This window comes from Fusarium musae, chromosome 5, assembly GCF_019915245.1.
Source record: "Fusarium musae strain F31 chromosome 5, whole genome shotgun sequence".
NCBI lineage: Eukaryota > Fungi > Ascomycota > Sordariomycetes > Hypocreales > Nectriaceae > Fusarium > Fusarium musae.
The window spans coordinates 2,999,072-3,019,799 of NC_058391.1; the positions used below are offsets into that span (position 1 = coordinate 2,999,072).

At 46.3% G+C, this 20,728-nt stretch overlaps 5 protein-coding genes across 5 annotated transcripts; 3 read left to right on the forward strand and 2 right to left on the reverse strand.

The window, feature by feature from the left end:
• Nucleotides 1-9: 9 nt before the first annotated feature.
• Nucleotides 10-1,620, reverse strand: J7337_007351 (uncharacterized protein; the record flags this gene model as incomplete). Its single annotated transcript, XM_044825003.1, has 1 exon — nt 10-1,620. The coding sequence occupies one exon, from the start codon at nt 1,618-1,620 to the stop codon at nt 10-12; it is 1,611 nt and encodes a 536-aa protein (XP_044680660.1).
• Nucleotides 1,621-10,034: 8,414 nt separating this feature from the next.
• Nucleotides 10,035-11,201, forward strand: J7337_007352 (uncharacterized protein; the record flags this gene model as incomplete). The annotated part of the gene is made up of 3 exons (XM_044825004.1): nt 10,035-10,729; nt 10,784-10,862; nt 11,013-11,201. 3 exons carry the CDS (start codon nt 10,035-10,037, stop codon nt 11,199-11,201), a joined length of 963 nt encoding a protein of 320 aa, XP_044680661.1.
• A 2,915-nt stretch (nt 11,202-14,116) lies between these two features.
• Nucleotides 14,117-15,033, forward strand: J7337_007353 (uncharacterized protein; the record flags this gene model as incomplete). Its single annotated transcript, XM_044825005.1, has 2 exons — nt 14,117-14,896; nt 14,953-15,033. 2 exons carry the CDS (start codon nt 14,117-14,119, stop codon nt 15,031-15,033), a joined length of 861 nt encoding a protein of 286 aa, XP_044680662.1.
• Nucleotides 15,034-15,775: 742 nt separating this feature from the next.
• Nucleotides 15,776-16,865, forward strand: J7337_007354 (uncharacterized protein; the record flags this gene model as incomplete). The annotated part of the gene is made up of 3 exons (XM_044825006.1): nt 15,776-15,826; nt 15,888-16,511; nt 16,560-16,865. 3 exons carry the CDS (start codon nt 15,776-15,778, stop codon nt 16,863-16,865), a joined length of 981 nt encoding a protein of 326 aa, XP_044680663.1.
• A 2,742-nt stretch (nt 16,866-19,607) lies between these two features.
• Nucleotides 19,608-20,261, reverse strand: J7337_007355 (uncharacterized protein; the record flags this gene model as incomplete). The annotated part of the gene is made up of 1 exon (XM_044825007.1): nt 19,608-20,261. The coding sequence occupies one exon, from the start codon at nt 20,259-20,261 to the stop codon at nt 19,608-19,610; it is 654 nt and encodes a 217-aa protein (XP_044680664.1).
• Between the last annotated feature and the right edge of the window lie 467 nt (nt 20,262-20,728).

Consider the following 20,728-nt stretch of genomic DNA (forward strand, 5'->3'; position numbering starts at 1 on the left):
GGATTGGAACTACATAGCTTTGCGGAACAGTTCTCCATCTTCCTGTGTATCATCAATCCTCCAACGAATAGCAACAATCTCTTGATCCTCCGAAATAAATTGGATTTTGTAAAACCAGTATGGCCTGCACCACTGACCCCGCTCGATGATGCGATCAAAGCTCTCATTAAATACAAAGGTGTGCTGTTCGTAGTGACGAAGGCTGTATCTCTCGTCATCCCGATTCTGAAGTGACATGATGAGATCGCCATGGTTTTCAAGCCGGATACTGACACAAAATTGACCAGACCTATGCCAGAAACATCCCCGGTATTTCGTCAAGGGACCAGGAGGTTCAGTGGACCGTCTTTCTGTGTCCAAAACTGTCTGTACACGTTTCATGGCAGATCGCCCTTGCAGAGCTGCAGCAGTAAAGAACCGGCTCAATCCCCTATCGACTTTCCCTGAAAGGAATGCTTGAGTCAGGATCTGAGCGGTCCAGTCCGTAGCATCGCAATGGCCCAAAGAATTACCAAGAACAACGATCCCTGTATCTAACTCGGGCATTAAGTACACCGTCGAAGAGCAGCCAATGTTGTTGCCAGCGTGATGGAGTAACAAAGGCCCGTTTGCCATGCTTCCAATCGTGGGATACGTGTCTAACAATCCAGAGTTGCCAGTGATCTCACTGACTTGGTTTGGGAGCTGCGTGCGTCCCCAGCCCATACCGTAGGACTTCTCGCGCAGAACCATCGTGACCTTAAGAGGAATAGCAGCATCGAAAATAGTACGGAGTTCTTCAACATTGACGTTGAGCGCCACAATCTTGGTTGATGTAGCAATTGCTTGTAGAAGAGAACCATAAAATACAAGGAGATCGCGCATGCAACTTCGAATGCCGCCGGCAGAAAATGCAACGGTATCGCTTGAGATGTTAGGAGTTGAAACCTCGCGTAGCTCCAAATCATGGTAGGCAAGATAAGCTCGGGAGATGTTTTGATCCATGTTTGACGGTTGCTCCGTGAATGTCCTGGTCATGTTCAAAGGCTTGAGGATACGGTTGGCGAGAAACTCGCCATAGCTCACACCTGACACTTTCTCGATGATACATCCCACCGCATGATAACCAAAGTTGTTGTAGATGAACTCTTGGCGTGGTGGGCGGCTTATATTGAGTGACGCAAGTAGGGCGGTGCCTTGGGCTTTGGAAAGAAGTAGGGCATTGTTTGATCCAATGAAGAGTGCATCAGACCTACAAAGACCCGTCCGATGACATAGTAAGTCCCGAATCGTTGAATTGCCAACATGGGTGTGACGAAGTCCATCGAGAAAAGTGTCAACACGGTCATCCCAGTGAATTGCCCCATCTGTGACGAGACAAGCAGTGGCTAGTGCCGTGAACCCTTTGCACATGGACCCAATATTGAAAACAGTATCGGCATCCGGTCTAAGCCCTCGATTCACATCACGGGAACCGATATATTTGTCGAATACCTTCCCATCGTGGTCTAATACTCCAATCGCAAGGCCTGGGGTGCCAGAGATGAAGCAAGCTTGCTGAATATCTGCTTCCGCCGAATTGAAGATCTCTTCCCAGGTAGATGTGCCACCTGATACGCTGGAATTGTGCTTGGTGTCCATCTTGACAATGATGTATGAAAAGAGAGTTGTGGGCAAGATGTGTTGTTTGGAGCTGACACTTGCGGTTGGGAGATTAGATCAGCATAGAGAAGTGAGGATAAAAAGAAAATACGATTAAGAAGTTGACATTGTGATTGAAAGTCAGAAATACACAAAGAAAAGAGGGGTGCGTTACTCTGAGTCACGTGTATCCTGCCGGTAAAACGAAATTGATGCAGAAGAGAATTGACGTCGAAGTATATCACATGAATGGCGCACTTTCTGGGCATGGTAGACTAAGGGCGCGGGCATAAGCAGAAGCATAAGCAATGACGACATTCAACATGCCTTTATCTTGGACATGGACAGCCATCTCCCCAGTCAAGTTAGACATCCTTTCATAGCCGATAAACTCTTTCCCAGTATGGCTTCAACACGGGTTAAATGTTTTGTGCTCATAGATAAGCCGTGGCATTCCATCAATTTACTCTCATCACTAGTATAGCACCCTGACAAAGGTCATGAACCGTGTCGATTTCTTTCTAACCTCAACTTATGGCCCAGCTCTGATTGAGAATTCTTTTTGCAGAGATAGATTGGAATGTACCGCATATAGAACCTTTCACCGTTGAAGTCTGTCAGCATATATCACCATGATGCCATGAGAGATAAGCTTAAAGGCGACGGATTGCCAGTCTAGCCAGTACCCGATGTTGAATGGCAAGAACTTCATTCTTGTCACGGAATACAAGGGTCTACGTGACCAACTGGAAGAGGATGTAGTCGCGGAACAGTAACAACGTATCAATCATATCCTCTGCGTTGTGGTTTCATTAGCTCCGCCGGACAAGGTCTTTTATTTACATATGGAATTCCGCTCCCAAGGCAAAATGAACCCCGTAGGTCCGTTCCATCAACATTTATGGGGCTCCACTGCCCAAAAGTCATCAGCTATAACCAGTGTGTGACAGAGCTCTATGCTCTGATGTCCTGAGGATAAACTGGTACCGAAATATGTTACACTTCCATTACCAAGTGTGCCTGCTGGACTCACCTTAAACATAATGTTCTGCGATGTAAAGTCTCTACTTCGATCCCTTTTTCTTCTCCTTTTCCTCTCCCTTCCTCTTGCTTGGGCATGTTAGGTTAGGACATGTTTCAGCTGTTAGAACCACTAATACGTATACACTCCATTCTGGTACTCCTGGCTTGAGATGCCATTCGTAAGAAGGCGCGCCTCCCCTGACAATGCTTATTCTTTCTTGGTTATCGACGCCGCGTATATAAGGCTGGCAATAGTCCCACCTAAGAAATTGTGTATGGCCACAAGCGGTGCAACAGTTGACATCCTTTATACACATGGTGTTGTTCACCTCGGGGTTCTCCTGACCAGTATAGAAATTATGTAGATATTAAGAAAAGGCGGGATTTAGCTCAATTGTGGAGAATAAAGACCTGAATTTATACAAAGACTTGCCCAACATTAAATTGCAAGTGGCTCTGAACAGATATAAACTAGAAAAGCCTGTTCAAATCAGCACATAAAGAGAGGATCAGTGGTCTAATACTAAGTCATCCAGAAGGCGTGAGCTAAGCTTTACATCGTGCTAATCAATAATCAACTAGGTGCTACCATCTACTGATCCAATGAATTAGGTCTTAGGCTCGTTCCCATGTTACTTCTCATTCTCCTTGTCACCTTCAGGCTGTTTCTCTATCACTTTCTCCTCTAATTCCTTTGTGTCCTCCTCCCCGGCTTCTTTCTTGCAAGGGCATTCTGGATTCGGGCAAGTCTCAGGAGTAAAGCTGTCGCCTACGGTAGTCTTTATTTCCCCGTTGATCACCAATGACGGAGAATGGAACGTCGTTAAACTAGTGAGTCCTAAATATGATGGGCAGTATATCCACTTCAAAGTCTCGGTATGCTCGCAGGCAGGACAGTATATTATCTCGCGGATACACATGTTATCACTGGCGTAGGCAACGTTCTTGAACACAATATCTTCTTTGGTGGATATGAAGTCTCTACTCTGGAAGAATATGGTTAGAGGGGTAAGTTGATACTGAGCGCTGGATTTTATAGTCACCTTTTTGTGAGGCGCCACACGCAATAGAATATGACATAGATAATGACCGAAATTCGATCAAAGGACCTGATGGCTATTGAAGAGCGCTGCGGTGAATTATTATGTAGGAGGAGAAATAAAATCTTGACTCAGTGAATGGACATCAGACAGTATTACTACAGCTAAGTTGACTTCACTCACAGCATGGAATTCTGCATCATTGCCTTGCTTGGCCGGAAGCACTGTAAAGATACACTCAGCCTCGGAAGTAGAAGCAAATTTAAATGGCAGATAAATGAAGAAGATCTTCTAGTACGAGACTCCCCATAATTTACATCAGTTCTTACGGCATTCCGTAGTGATGGGTCTATAGTGAAGACACGAAGCGAAGTCATCACATCTCCCTTGATTGACTAGTTTCAGCTAGCGAACTAACCATAACGAGATTGAGTCTTATGATAGTCAGGTGTTCGCATTTAATTTCCTCAGAATCACTCCCTCGGGGTTACCTTTCAAAGCCTCTCTAGATGTCACAGTTCTCAAACGCTAAATACTAAGGTCTTTATTTCAGCTATTTGATACCAACTCTCATCATCATGGCATTCTTTCAATAAGTGCTACGCGTCTAGTCCATCAAACGTATTCCAGTCAGGTCGTTGCGTGCCGCCGAACCTCCAGGGCGCTAAAAGAAAGGAGGGTCTGGTGTATATGATCTGCCCGAAGCAATCCAGGCATTGTATTGAGCCACACATGTTGCGCAATGATCAAACGTGGAACTCCTATCCTGATCGACTTCGGAGCAATTGCTCAAATCACAACGTTCCTTGTTAGTCCTGCGAGCCTTCTCACATCGACGGATTTCAAGGTCGACGCCTGTCGACATGTGGCACCGTCTGCAGCGGTAGGTGATGTTTGTTAGCCAACACATGGTGAGCTTGCAGTATATGAGTAATTTTAAAATGAGGTTGTTAGCCGTATAGTGGTGTAGAATCTCGGTGGAGTGTGGTTCTGGTGTTGGTGTAGGAGGGAGAGATCTTCTTGAGGCTAGGATGGCGGGCTTATATACTTGGGAAAGGTCAGTGATTCATAAGGAGAATGTGTCGATTTCACATACTTTGGGACTAAAGTGTAGCGAATCTTATGTTCCAAAGGCCATGGCTTGTTAACAGCGCATCAGACGCGACGTCTTACCTTCACAGCCTCTGGGATCTTCCGTATGATATAGGTCCCAACATAGCTGACCGATGTAAGTAAGCTATTAATGCCTGGTTCAGGTACATTACCAGATATCTCAAACGTGATAGGCGGTAGCTTATATGAAGTCAGACTTTACAGAATCACGACGATAGACAGGTGATATATGAACCTTCGGATCTTTGCTAGAATAACATGTTCTAAAACGGTGAATACTATGTGCGTACCTGCTCAGAATATCTACTGTACTACTGTTCAGGGAGTTTATACACACGGAGGCGATGACATAAATGCCAGAAGTGACTCGTTGGATTTGAGGTTCGGGCTCTAGCTGCAGACAACGGCCGTACATTTCTCTCGCTCTCAAACCTTGGGGCGTTCTATGCTGGCTTTATGCAGCGAAAGAGCCTCGTCACGGGTAAAAAAACACATCTTATATCTTTCGAATCAGCAATATAGGAGAAGCTTCCCATTAGATCAGCTGCCACTTAGCTAACATTACCTCAAGACGATGGAAGATATGTCTGACCTCTACCATGAGAGACTTAGGCTACTCCCCGGGGCTGACAGCCCAATCCCAAATATAGCCCATCCTAGACTTGCTACTCTAGGCAAAAGGTGGGCGAGGATAGTAGGGTCTTCCCGCCCTCACAGCTGCCTGCCACCGATCGTACTCCCTCTCACACGTAGCACATTCCTGCCATCTTAAAAGCCTATTTACTGTCCCGTCGTTGCAATCCTCCAGACTACAACGCCATTTGCCCTCTGCAGCTGCTCTCGCGCATCTCTGAGTGCCGTACTCGCTACGTATCACCTGGGCACACCGTAAGCACCGGAAATAAGTGGTGACACAGACACACATATCGGCGCGTTGATATGTTTAGCGATGTTATATTTATTTGAAGTGATATTGGTCGTGATGGAAGTGTTGGCGAAACAGAGACAGCGTTCCAGGCTTGAGACTGACGGAGTAGATATACTCGGAGATCATCAGTGATCCGCGGTGAGAAATGTGCATCGTGGAAGAGTTTGTGTTTCACTGAATACAGCAAGCGCTACCTTTCTTTATATTTGTAACTCAAGTTTCACAGTAGCGCTGATGAAATCAATATTGTATCAAAAGTGTAACATAACGGATTAGCTAGACGCGCCATATTGCATAATTTCAATATGTGATTAACTTACTGAGCAATATTAACCCGTGTTACACAATACAGACAACAGAACAATTCGATTTAGACCTGTGAATCAACATCCTCATGGGTACCCATCGATTAACCAGCGATGCTGTATGAGAATTGTGTGCTATTATTAGGGTATTTCTGGTAAATTGAAGACTATTACATCAAAGCTGGCTCTTCTTCCAGGCTATCTAGGATCTCACTTCCCGTAGTCCTCATACCCAGGGAAAGGTGGATCAGGTCTTGGAACGTCATCACCCTCATCAACACGCAACTTCCAGAGAAAGAAGTCCGCACGGCATGTTTCGCACTTTTCATACGGCTCCAAAATCTCCCAAGGCGTTGTCCACCTCGCATCTGGGCAAACATGAATACCTCTCTCCCTGGCTTTAGGACATCGCCTGACTTGGATATTAGAGGTCAGCTGACATCTGCAGCGTTCGCAAAGGTGGAGGGTGTCTTTGACTCGGCACATATCGGGGCTTGATCCTTGAGATTGGAGGGATTCTTTAGTTTGATGAGAATCGAGATCAGATGTAGCGTCCTGATGGATCTAAGTGAACGGGGATTCTTCCTTGTTCTAAATGAGAAAAGAGTTTCTCAATAATGCTGATAAGACTTATATATACTTAGAAGATCAGTGATTAGTAAGTGTTGATATCATTGAGCTATTTGCCGTTCTGGAGTGATCGATTTGTTAGGGTAATGATATGTGATGCCACTGAGATGACTCCACTGAGTAGTGGTGAAGATGTGCAATATGCAATTCATGTCTCAGCTACTGCTATAAATTACTGATCACTAAATCTGCTTCCAACACTGCATCATTGAAAAAAAAAAAGGAGCACTTGATCATTTACTGTAGTTGCCAGCGCTACCAAGGATGCAGCAGCTCACGCAACATCTCTGGGTCTATAATTATTTATTTATTCACTGAATAACTGGTATGTTCAAAGTGAGATCTAAGTGAAAGAGCTTAAGCAAGAGCCTTATTACTGTAGAAGGATCTATACCCTGTTATGAACATCAAGTCAGTAGCGCCGGAATGGAGGATAAGGGTCAGGAACCGGCCATCCCCGTCTCAAATCTGCCTGCCATTGATCGAACTCTCTTGTACATGCTGAGCAACTGGTCCAAGGTTTTGTTCTCCAGACGGGCGCCATCGAGGTGGTATTGCTGCAGCTGCTGACGCCTTGCTGCTGGGCTGTCATGCATCTAGTAATGTCAACTTCGGAACCGAGATCTTTATCGCAGCGCTCACACTTGTAGAATATGACTGTCCTGTAGCACATCATTAATTTATTTTCTTTGAGACAATTTTGAGGTCTAGAATATGCTTAGTCTGTAATTTGAAGAAGGAATAATTCTCTGCTGCGTTTGCTGGTGGTTACGGGCGGAGTACTGCAGGGTCTCAAGAGGTTTTATACGTTTGTCTCAAGCTTCATTCAATCACGACAGGGCAAAGTCTGCGCATCACTTGAGTAGGTTTCACGAGACGCTTCTTTAATGAATGTGAAACACAATACTATCAAAAACACATATGACGATTTCTCGAGTAAGTGAACAAGTAGTGAATTCTGAGCGATTAGAATTCTACCTCTCAACTAGTAGAATGGTGGGTTAGGCTGATAATAGTGTCCCTGTCGCTGAGCGGCCAGCCATGCGTTGTACTCGGCCATGCAGGATCTACACTGCTGCCAAGGTGTTACCGAGTTCACGCTCCGTTGCTCGCAATAGCCCCTGTCACAATCTCTCCCATGTGCTATAGCCTGCGCACAACAATGGCGACGCTCCTCTTCAAGAGTGATTCTCCCACACCGAGAGCACGCATAAGTATATTTAACAATGACACACATTCTTAAAATAGCTTCACACTCTTCTGTCTTGTTATAATGTGGACTTTGGGAATTTGATAAGTTCTGTTGGTGCCAGTTTATTTAAAGAAAAAGAAACGACTATCTGTCTTAGCTATCCAGATTTTATACACCAAGAGAGACTGTGACTAACTCTCATTTTCCGAAGTCATATGATTCAGCTTCAAATGTTGATCATCTCAAATGGCGGATTAGGTTCATAGTAGTATCCAGCTTGCTGGGCCGTATACCACGCTTGATATTCTCTAGAGCACGCGTCACATTCCATCCAAAAGACTGGCCGGTTGACATCACTTGACGTGCATTTGTGTGGCGGGCAGAGGGGCAGACTGGGGTTGGGGTTTTCTGCACATTTTGCATAATCCTGCTTGGATCTGGTGATGCAACGACAGCGGCAGCAACGGAAAGTGACGTTAACGATATGACACATTGTGTTATTGAATGTTTGGTACTTTCTGTTAATTCTGTTGTTTTACTTTGATATTGAAGATTGTATATGAAGATTGATTTGAGAGGAAATGGTCTTCGGACCTCCAGTACTATAGGTTTATATACTTGTAGAAATACGGTGAATAACAAACAGTTGATAGTGCTCACGCCTGAAAATTATTGTTTCCAAATCTCATGATCAGTGAATGAGTATCTGTTTATATCCACATGAATATCACTCAACATAAGGTATGCTGTTTGACAGATTCTGAGTCTAACAAAGATCACTGCATCAGTAAAGCCCTTTGTGTTACAGCATTCATATGCGTCTTTTTCTAGCAGAGAGATCGACGTTACTACCAAGGTCTAGACCAGTATCGCCATTGCATCACAGCATTACCGACCTTGGTACCCATAATTATCTTCCTCCGCTGCATAGTACGCTGCAACACAGGTCTCACAATACCACCAGTTCAGCACCCTGTTCTTCCGAACGATGTGTTGAGTAGCGACGGGCACATCTGCGGCGTCGTGATCTTGCTCAGGCGTGTCTGCATCGCCTGATATCTCGCTCTGTGTCTAATACTCCTCTGTATTTAGCGCAGATATATGTTGCAGCTATCATGTGGCACATCACTTATATTCTGTTTTCATCCAAATTACTTCACCGAGAATTAAAAGATGCCCCTACTTGTAAAAATGATAATTGATTGTGATTGATATACTTGGGAGGCCTCAGTGATTAATCTTAGCGGCATGAGAATAGCATCCATATACGCCGTCGATTGCTTCTAGTTGGTAAGGATACTCCACATACTGGTGATTCATTGTGTAACTGGATAGAGCAAGACTTGCCTTACTCGGGAAACTCCGTTCGTACTGTCAATCGGAAGGCGGCACTCTCTTTTGTCTTACAAGGCAATCGTTTTCCGTATGTTGGGTAAAGAGCCAGACCAGCGGATAAGATCATCAATCAATGCACTTCCCTCTATTTACATAGGATTTATTTTACGTTCCTTGTTGACATCTTTGGTGGCTCTTTCTGGATCCTCTCTTGATTGTCCCAGGGATGTGAACATCCTGTAAGCCACTCGAACGCTCAACTGCAACGAATAAACTTTACTGACTTCGGCGCCCTTCGCCGGAACCGATCAAGTGACAGCGCATGCAAATCAGCATCAATCATCTATTATTTCAGTCACAAAATGTCAAATCAAATCCTGTTGTCGTAAAATGAGGACGCGTAGACATCACCTCAGTTAAGGCTCTCGGAATCCCGAAAAAGCGTCTGACCAATGGCTGGCCCTTGGCGCTCGACCAACAAGCCAATCATGGACCTCTAAAATGGACGCCCTGCCTGCACAAGTGGCTTTATGTCTAAGTTTAAGCATAATATTGACGATCCGGGATCCCGATACCGCCGTCTGATGTTTTGATATAAGGTTGAATGACACAGCCCTCCAGGGAGACGCGGTTTACTTGCTTTCATTGCCACATTGATGTAGTCAGCGGGATTTCCAATACCGATCGCTATTGACTGCCGAAGATAAAATAGCTGTGTTGTTCCAGTCTGAGGACTAAACCTTCATAACAAGCCAGCATTACATCCTATCCAACAGCTGACGAACCTCGACTCCTACCATTCATTGAATCCACCTTTCATACCCTGTTTCGAGCATCCGGCTATTAAGATGAACAACACTCAGAGAGAACGATGTGAGAAAGTATCTCCCGACTGTCCCCTCGAGGACACCATCTACGGCTATGTCCCCAACATGGGCGGCAATGCCTTTTTCGGCGTCGTCTTCGGTATCTGCACCCTCGTCCAAGTCTACTTTCTCATCCGCTACTGGCGCCTCTGGAAAGGCTACACCATCCTCGTCCTCATCGGCAGTTTGCTCGAATGTTGCGGCTACGCCGGCCAAATTCTTATGTCCAAGAACCCATGGGATGGTGCAGCTACGTCAATCCAATTCGTGCTTCTCATGGTCGGCCCATCGTTCCTTGCTGCAGCACTGTACATGACGCTTCGGGCTTTGGTGCAGTACTTTGGGGAGCAGTATGCCAAGCTTCCAGCGAGGCTCTGGACGTGGCCGTTCGTCACTGCTGATATGCTGGGGTTCTTTTCCCAGTGTGTTGGTGGTGTCATGGCGTCGACGACGGAGAAGTATCCTTCTCTTGGAACTGTAGGAAGGGTAATCATGGTGTTTGGGGTGACATTTCAGGCTGTCGTCATGGCTATTGCAGGCATTCTTGCCGCTGACTTTGCTTTGCGTATGCGTCGAGAACGTGGAAGTGTCTTTCGATATCTGCCCAAGGACCTCAACATCTTTCTGATCTCTCTGACGGTTGTATTTCTTCTCGTTCTGACCCGTTGTATCTACCGGTAAGCGGCATCATCCTATGCACCTGTCGAGACATCCTTGACTAACAGCTTCAGTATCCCTGAGTTGGCTGGGGGCGTTGGTGGACACATGATGCGACAAGAGGTTGAGTTCATGATCCTCGATGGCTGGTATGTCAAGTCCTTCTCTTTACTTCAACTGGCCCCTTTCTAACATTAAGTCTGGTTAGTATGATCGCCATTTCAGTCATTCTACTCTCCGTCATTCATCCCGGTATCTACGCTACCGCCATCCATGGCCGTGCCGACCATCGATCTAAGTCAGTCAGACTCATGGATCTCGAATCGAGTGCATCTCGAGATGGATCTGGCAGAATGCCTTCAGATAGACCGCGGAGAGGACATTCGAGCAGATCACACAGATCACCGTCAAGCAGATCACGCAGGTCGCCTGCGGGCCGATACGAACCTCGACGAGAGCCCTCCGACTACTGAGTTCGGCGACGTGTTGTAGCGAATACACGCTCTAGGATGACAGGATATCACAGTTAAGAGTAGGGGATATACAACGCCGTCAATGGTGGTTGTAGTTTGGTGTTCTGGGCGGTTTTCTTATGTTTACTGTTCTCGTTTTGATTAGCCATGTTTTTATGTAACTTATGGCTGTTTTAGAGATAGAAGTGTATGTCAGCGGTGCAGCTAGACTGCCACTGCTCCATTTGCGTATCGTAATACCCTTTGGCCCTAAACTAACAGTCCCAGATCATGCTGTAAAATAGGCAAAGGTTCTAACCCTAACCCAGGACACTTGTCCAACTGGGGTTTGCCGTCCCAGTTCCATCAAAGTACACGAGATAGTAAAAGACAGTAGTGATAAGATTGAACACCGTCAGCGCAATGCTTGTACTGACGGTCGTGTTCAACTTGAGGCCCCGCACAACCAATCGATCCGGGGCAACGCCTATCTGTCCCAGCCATGCTCCGGGATGACCCGCAAAGATCTGGGGTCTGCTCTCATGCTGCTCCTCAACATCATCTCCACTCGAGATGGATTGTACCTCCGGTTGCTCGCTCTGTTCGTCTTCCAAGCTACCACGAGGCAACACCAATGCTAAGAGAGTCCCAACCAACTCCAAAAGCTTGGCTATAGCTATGCTAACAATGCCGGTACAGATTATTAAACCCGAACTATGATTGAATACATCCATCCACCTCGGTGGCGGCTTGATCGTCGCTTGCGATGTATCCCTCGAAGAAGGCTGTCTTGCAAGCCCAAGGACCGCCATGAGCAGGCAAAAGCCTCGCATCGGTACTATATACCATGATCTAGAGAAATCTAGCCGTCGTCGTGCGAGCAGATACGCAATCCATATTCCCACTTGCAATATAATAGAGGAGCTAACAACTATCGTGGCCCAGTCGCAAAGATTTAACAGATCAGAGGAAAGTTTGAAGGAGACTTGGCGGCTGATATTGAACCATATCCAGACCTCGAATGGCGCCTGGAGTACTGAGGACAAGAAGACGTCAGTTGAGGTTGAATTATCCTTCTCTTGGGGGTTCCCTTCCGGCTCCCATCCACAAATGGATACCAAGAGCTTGGTAATAGTGCCAAAGAAGAATATGAATGCACATATTTGCGTCGCAGGTACGCCCTGGAGACTAAAAACTTTGATGGTCTGAGGCAGGACTGTAAATATCGTCAAGGCTAATCTGATGACCAGGCCAGCCGCTTTTGGTGAGTTGCGACGAGTTCGTTGAGTAGAATTATGTGATGAGAAAAATCTGGAAATACCTCGGGCCAGTACCAATAAGTCGAAAATTGAATCGATGAGACAAACGGCGGGGATAGAGCGAACGATATCGACGTTGCCTCCGAAGATGTCATTGTCTATTCTTCTATTGCCAGATGGTTGAGCTGCTGCTGCTGATGCTAGAGAGGCAAGGATCCAGAATACTGTTGGGCCGGTGACCTCTGCTGGTGATTGTGAGTCGCTAGACATATTTGCATGGCTTCGGAGAGGAGATGTATTCAAAACCGGTTTCAGTGTAAGACGACGCTCCAAAGATGTTGATAACGATAAGCGCGGAGGATTGGGGCGTTGCTGTCAGCGTTGAATCTGCTGGGTGATGGCGGAGTCGTTGCGTTAGTGTTGTACGGGAGTAGAGGGGAAAGCTACAGGTAAAGGATATGTATCAGTCTAATTTTGGTGCTGCTACCTCCGATAACAAGTATAGTCTAAGATAAGTCTAGTACTGTCGTAGCAGGTCGATCCCAAGCCCCGCCAAAATTCCAGACTCAAGTACCCTACAGCACCCGATCTGCCAGTAATGACATGAAAATGGGCCAATGTGACTGACACAGAATTGGTTAGATGATATTGATCTATCGTAAATGTATCACAGGTCCAACTAACAGTCACTCTAGTATTCGCTTCACGTACAGATAGTACTCAGGCAATAAACTTCAATCACACTGAATTGACTTTTGAGATTAGGTTAAGCTTATCGCCACATCCTCGATAGTAAAGGCCTCATCGTCCAAAGCGACACTGAATTAACCCACAGCATATCTCAAATGAACAAGTGTACAAGTGACTTCAATGTAACCTGCCAGTTGCGATCATCAACCGGTACTAATGAGAAACGCGCAGACTCGTGCCTTTTAATCTTAAGCTCATGAGGAGGTCACCTGTCTCGCCAGTAACTGGACAGTCTCTACGCGCCGAGACAAACGCTCTAGCAAATCAAGTGACCATTCAGATTATCCTGAATGGAATTGGAAGGTCATGACTGGACTCCTAGTCCTGTTTGGGTGCATCATCCCCGGACGTCGGGCCAATCACTCTAACCAGCACGGGCTAGTTTCCCTTCTCGGGAGATATTCCTCCCAGCAGGGTTGTAGGGCATGAAATTTGCGAGCGACTGATGTAACGCTCTGATAGGTCACGCTTCTTGATCATAGGGAGAGGGATGCGAAAATTCTTGTCATTGAGGGTCGAGTGGTGACTATACTTTGGATCATGTCTGGGAGATGGAGAATCATTGTGTTGAAATACTTGAGCACGAGAAGTGTTCTTCTAACAGAAATAGTTATCTTTTCAGGTTGTTCCTTGGCTTGAAGGTTTCACTTTTTCTTAGTGATGCGATCACTAGATCAACACGCTAGTAGCAGGGCATGCGGGAGGATGTCAATGCAGGTCCGTCGGCATTGAGCCATGAGATCTCGGGCCCTTGCATCCGTTAGCATGATGGATATGACCCATAGCACTGGAATAACATGATAGGAACTATAGCTAACTACGTACCAAATGCCATGCTTCCCCCTATCCTATAAGATTGAACGGTTTTAGCGCCACGATTTTTATTCCAAACTCTCTACCAAGTAGTCTCATTCGAATATTACTAGTACTTCTTACTACCTTCAAGATGTTTTTCAACCAACCCCTTGCGGTACTTCTATCGCTTTCCGCGACCGCTCTGGCTTGGGATGCCCCAGGCTACAGTGGCTTTACGCGTGTCTGGCAGGATCCCTTTACTGGTGCAGCCGGCACTCTGCCTGACACTAGCCGATGGAACATTATAACGGGATATCTTAACGTCAACGCGGAACTCGAAGTCTACACATCATCCAGTCGCAACGTCCAACGAAGCGGCGGAGATACCCTCCAGCTTGTCCCATGGCGAGACGCCTCAGCTCTCAAGGGCTGGACCTCTGGCCGTGTTGAAAGCAAATATGTCTTCACCCCCCAAGCAGGCAAGATCACAAGAGCCGAGGCCAACCTACGATTTGGCTCGTGCTCTACCAACAACAAACAAGGAATCTGGCCTGCTTTCTGGATGCTCGGAAACATCCTCCGTAACGGCGGTAGCTGGCCATCTTGTGGCGAGCTTGATATCATGGAGACTGTCAACGGCCAGTTGACTGGATACGGAACTACGCACTGCGATGTCTACCCCGGTGGTATCTGCAACGAAGGTACCGGAATCGGTGGAACTATTGGTATCCCAAATCAAGATTGGCATACCTGGAGAATTGAGTTCAACCGCGCCAAGAGCAGCTGGCGAGATGAGACTATCACCTGGTTCATGGATGGACAGCAGTTCCATCAGATCTCGGGTGCGAGAATCAACAACGAGGGAGTCTGGAATGCCCTGTGCCATAGCCCCATGTATTTCATCCTCAATGTCGCTGTTGGCGGTACTTGGGTAAGCGGTCAAAGAGCCCAAAATATCTTTAAAGTATAAACTGACAAGTATAATAGCCTGGATATCCCAACGGCAACACCTGTGACGGCTATGGTAGCATGATGGAAGTCGGCTATGTCGCCCATTACACTAACTAAGTCAGACTCGGTAACCATCGCCACCAACTCGAGCTACTTTACTGACATCTGTCGTTTCTGCGTTTATATCCCTTCATGCATCGAGATAGCCTATCATGTATTTCCTTTCTTTGTTTCGCTTTTCCCCTGTATTAGATGACTGTATACCTCCACATTCGTTTCTCGTTGTATTACTATTAGATCTAGCATAGAATATATATTGAATCCCTACAAGGTGACATTCCTTTTGCGACGGTACTTTTTTCCTTGACATGCGTGTGTGAGAGCTTAGTAAATCTCACTTTGACATTCTACGCTTTGGCACAACGGAAGTCTTACTACGAAGAATGCTTACTAGCGCTGGCGTGGATCCTTTCTACTAAGAAGAAGATCTTGCCTGAAAAGGAAGGATCAAAATGCCAGTGGGTAAGGCAATCATGGTCCAAGTGGCGATATGATTTGCCCGCACTCCCGGCTTCTCGACACTGACGTGCATCATGACAAGGCGCCTATTTTGTAAAGTAGCTTAGTAATTTATTATATGCTGAAGTTACCCAATGTGGAAGGATCAGATACCAAGAAGTAACTCTGGATTACTTCTCGAAGGCTTCCACAGCAGACAAATGAAGTATAAAGAAGCAGCAGATGTCCAAGACAAAGGAACATCAAAGCTATCAAACTGACCAAACTGCAAACTAGTCCACGCCTATCTCCTTTTAAGAGCCATTACCAAAGGCTTCACAGTAATTCTATCTCAGCTGCAATGTCTAGCTCAAAGTCCTCAAAGATCAATATTGTTCTAGGAGTAGCAAACGTAGGCCAAATTCCCTTCTTTCAGTCTCCAGAATGCCCCATATCTGATCACACATCAACAGGTCGGCGACGGAAATGCTGACCCCATGGTTCGCTTTCACAAACCAAGCGAGGTCATTGCCTTCCTCGACGCCTTCACCAAGCGAGGGTATACTCAGCTTGACACTGCGCGCATCTACTCGCCTCATGCACCTGGTACATCCGAGCCGAAGATCGGAGACGTTCCTGAGAAGAACTTCATCATTGACACAAAGGTCAACTCGTTCTACGATGGGGCTCACTCCAAGGAGAACATCCTCAAAGACATTAATGACTCCCTGAATGCCTTGAAAATCAAGCAGATCAATATCGAGTACTTGCATCAGCCCGACCGGGCGACTGAACTCAAAGAAGCCTGTGAAGCCATGGATCAGGCCCATAAAGAAGGAAAGATCAAGTACTGGGGCATTAGCAAACACTCAGCTCAAGAGGTTGAAGCCATTGTCAAGATATGTCAAGAGCACAACTTCGTCAAGCCTAGCGTCTATCAAGGAGAGTATAATCCGATTGCGAGGTCCGCCGAGAAGGAACTATTTCCAGTCCTGCGACGACACGGCGTCGCGTTTTATGCTTTTAGTCCCGCTGGAGCTGGATTCTTTGCTGGTAACCATAAGAACGTTCGACCTGGCGGCCGCTTTGATCAATCCGTAGGTGCTCATAAATCCATTTTTCCATGTACTAATATGTCCATTTAGCTTTTCCTTGGGGGTCTATACTCTGACCGCTATCTCAAACCCTCCATCTCGGAGGCCACGGAGAAAGCGCTGGCTGCAGCTTCTCGACACGGAATTAGCGGCCATGCTGCGGCTCTTAGGTGGACCGCGCACCATGGAGCTCTGAGAAAAGAACTTGGCGATGCTATCGTCATTGGTGCCTCGAGCGTGGAGCAATTGAACTCTAACATCGATGCGATCGAGGATGGGCCGCTGCCGGATGATGTCGCAGACGCCCTTGAAGCTGTCTACGCGGAGATTGGGGATGTTCTTCCTTATCATGTTTAGAGAGGATGGATTTTGTGATTAGTTATCCAATTAGTCGCTAGTCCCTATTGAGTAGGATCAATATCCAGCTGCATCACTCGTGCTGACAAATGGCGAACTGCACAGTCCGCTAGTACAAAGACGCATATAGATACCTTGTGAGATGTGCCGAAAAGCCATCCACGGAAGCGAAAACTCTTTCAACTTGTCGAAATGAAGTTCATTCAAGTGGTGCATGATGCAGGCCCGGAGGCTCTTCGAGAGTCAAAACGCGAAGCTCGTTCGTACTCTGCTCAGGTAGCACACGCCAGAGCACGGAAGCTTCGGGTACCTGGAAAGTCAAGAAGAATTGCAATGGAAAATGCTCCAAAAGCAGAGAAAAGGCGCATTCAGAAATCCCCAAGCCCAATAGGCCAGCCCCTTGACCAGACCTTACTTCCATACAACCAAGCGACTCTATCTACAGCGGAGCTTCACATCCAGCAGCCGATGCTGTCACCATACATCAACTTTATTTCGACTCTGACACCAGATGAATGTTTCATGTTTGACCACTGTAAGTCGTAATTCCAATCTTCTGTGTTCAGTCTTCTCGTATCTCGCCAATGGTAAGCTAATTGACCACATAGATATCAAGATCGTGATGCCGTATCTAAGCGCTCACTGCCCCATAGCGAGGACCATACGTCAGTACCACGAATATGTTAGAAATAATTGGATTATCATATCTTCGCAAGATGCAGATTTCATCAGAGGGTTTCTCTTAGCTTCTTCTCGCCATTTGTCTGTCGTGGAGTCGAAGACCCAATTTGAAGAAATAGCTATTCGTTATAAATTGGAGCACCTGGCAAAACTCCGAAAGCACGTTGCGATGCAGCCAATGTCAATGAGTCCTCAGTCGGTGTCGAGTGCTTTAGTTCTATCATTTGACGAGGTAAGCGTTCCCAATCAAATCTGGAGTTGATGTAGTGTATGGAAAAAAGTATTCACAGCCAAGTATAGATGCTCCTCGGGAACATTCCAATGGCTTTACGACATATCCACGGGGCAGCGAGTATAGTCCAGGCAGCTGGTGGGCCACAGTCACTGGGCCTGAGCCAGTTTATATCATATACGCTGTTCACTTGTGTCCAGGAAGACCGAATTGGCGATTGGGCTTGGGTATCTAAGTATGATCAAGATTTCATGAAGCCTAGGAAAAGTTGAAAGGAAAGGCACTGGACCAAATGGGATGATCTTCATATACTGTCTCCGTTTTTATTGAGCTTAGACTGCCTCGACAGTTGACAACTTGCTGACGTCGGGAACCTTCTCTCAGCCAGAGGGGTTGAATGGACAAGAGAAGACCACGCAGTACAAAGTAAGCAGATTTATATGTCGGGAATATTATTGGTCCTTAAACGGAGCTGCAGATAACACAGCCCAAGGACCACCTCATGAAAATCAGGCTGCAAAGGCGGGGTTATTATCACCAGGATTCAGACAGATATTTCCATCTATAATCCCTAATCTACCCATTTTTGAATAGAAAGTACATCGAAATGCCTCGTTGGCATAAAGAAACCTGCTCTAGTCCAAGAGTTGTTATTGCTGGTAACACTCCACGCTGTGAGGCATGCGATAGTGTCCCCATACTCAACTTGAAGCTATAAACAGTTACGATACATCACTGGATGTATGGGTTGATGACCCATCAGGAATAAAGCCATTCAGACGAAAACTGGGGTTTGGTCACGGTTCGGATTGCACGCTCAAGCCCATTCTGATGAGTTTAATAAATAAGCATAACAAAGATGAACCTGTGTTCTTCGCTTGTTTAGCCACTGCATTCCTGCATCTTTAAGGCCCCAAGTTGAAGTTGACGAACTTGACGAATACATCGTGGTAACTGTCACAGAAGCTCCTGCACAAATCGACTCGAGATGGTGGTACAATCCTGATATCGAATGGCGATTTGCCGGGCAGACTTGCATTGTATCAAGTCCAAGAAAGGATTGTAGCTGCCGAGAATCGTTTGACAATACATCCATTACTCGGTATAGCGCCAGGATAAGTTGTTGGGGGTTTGGAGCCGAGTTTCCCCCAATGGCCCTGCTGTCTGAATATGCATTCCGGGAAGAAGATGGCAGAGGGAGTAGGAATGTTTCAGGTCACTACATGCTCTGGCAGAAATATTAGACTTATGACGAGGCCCTTTCTTTCATGATGGGGGCAAATCGCCAAATGAATTGGTCGCCTTTGAAGGAAAGGATATTGTGGCCAGAAGGCCTGGCGGTACAGATACGAATTCCAACGTGGGCTATAAAACATCGGATCAAGTAGACAGTGGCTTGGAAGACACTGCAAAGATTAAATCGTGTATCTCCTACCTCAAGCGAAGAGGAACTGGATGCAATCTTGGGCACTCCTAACCCCAATCCCGATTTTCGTTCAATTGCCGTTCCTGGGTGACCCACTGAATTAGTGGACGATTTCAACATCGATGGTAGTTTACAACATGTTTTTATTCAATAGATAAATCCAGTTTACATCTTAACTTTATTCTTTTATAACACCATTCCTAACCAGGCCCTAGTACTTACGATTCTGTTTGCGGGACAATCATTGTTGAGGATTAACATAAGCCACTACACGAAGGTCGCCCTGGCTCTGTATTGAGCAGCCAACGTACGTGTGAACCCCCACGCTACTCGATAGCCTCTCCTCTCCGCTTGAAACTATTAGCCACAACTCTGCTTGATATAATTCAAAGCCACTTGCTACTCACAAAATGTTGTATAAGCAATCTGAATACCTTTTTGTCCAAAGTGAATCGATCACAACATCTGGTAACTTGCTTGTCTGATCTGCCAAAAAGTCTCCCAAGGCGTCAAGGATCTGCGAGTCGTTCTTCGCATAGTGCCGGACAGGTATATAGACCTTAACCTTTGGTGTTGTGCTGCTTGTGCGGAATTCGACGTTGTAGAGAACTCCAGCTGTCCGATGGTTATTGTATGGTAGAGGAACATCATCAGACATTTCACTCGTTCCTATTAACGCGTCCCAGAGACTTCTCAAATTTCTCATGCCAACATCAAAATCTTCGCCATGTATCCTGCCTCCCAGTGACATCATCTCCTTGACTGATCGAAAGTCTGTTCGCCTGTCTCTAAAGTAGATTTTCAGTCTTGACTTTTCAACGGGAACCAAGTCTAATGCCAACATATCCATCTCAAGGCCCAGGTACTGACGCTCATGGATGAATTTAGCAAAGCTAGCGAAAGAGCTGATGTTCTCCGGTCGGCAACCCGGGGCAGAAGTGATGGCATCCGCTACAACTTCAAGCGTTGACTTGTCAGTTGCGTGGGCAACAAGACCTGGGAAGAAATATGCCTTGTTCGTAGTATTGGACTCTTTCAAGTCAAATGCCCAGAACATAGTGCTACGGTGACCCTCTGGCCTATCGTCACCCCATCGCCCATTGAAGAAGTTGTAAAAGTGATTGAACAAGGCCGTATCATATCGGGAAATTCTCCGCTTGCTCGGTTTTTGAAGTCTGGAGCAGCTTCGTCATTATGTAAATCTGCAGCTGTTCCTGCCGCAAGACCGATGGGCTCGATAGAATATCGTATTGTTGGCTGGCCGTTACCGGTATGGAAGTCCCAGCTTAGCTCTACTGGGCAGTTATTGTCTGTCATAAAGCTCTTCCATATTGGCTCTCCCCGCACGGGTGATGACCCGAGAGATGGGGCGACAAGGTTCGAGAACTGGTTGAGGATGCGGGATTGACTTTTGGAGTCGTACCCTGAACTGGCCAGGAATCTCTTTAGCGTTGACCCAACAGTTTGGTTCCAGTACTGCTGATGGATGTTGACCGCCGTCCTAGCCTTGTCCTTAGTATGGTG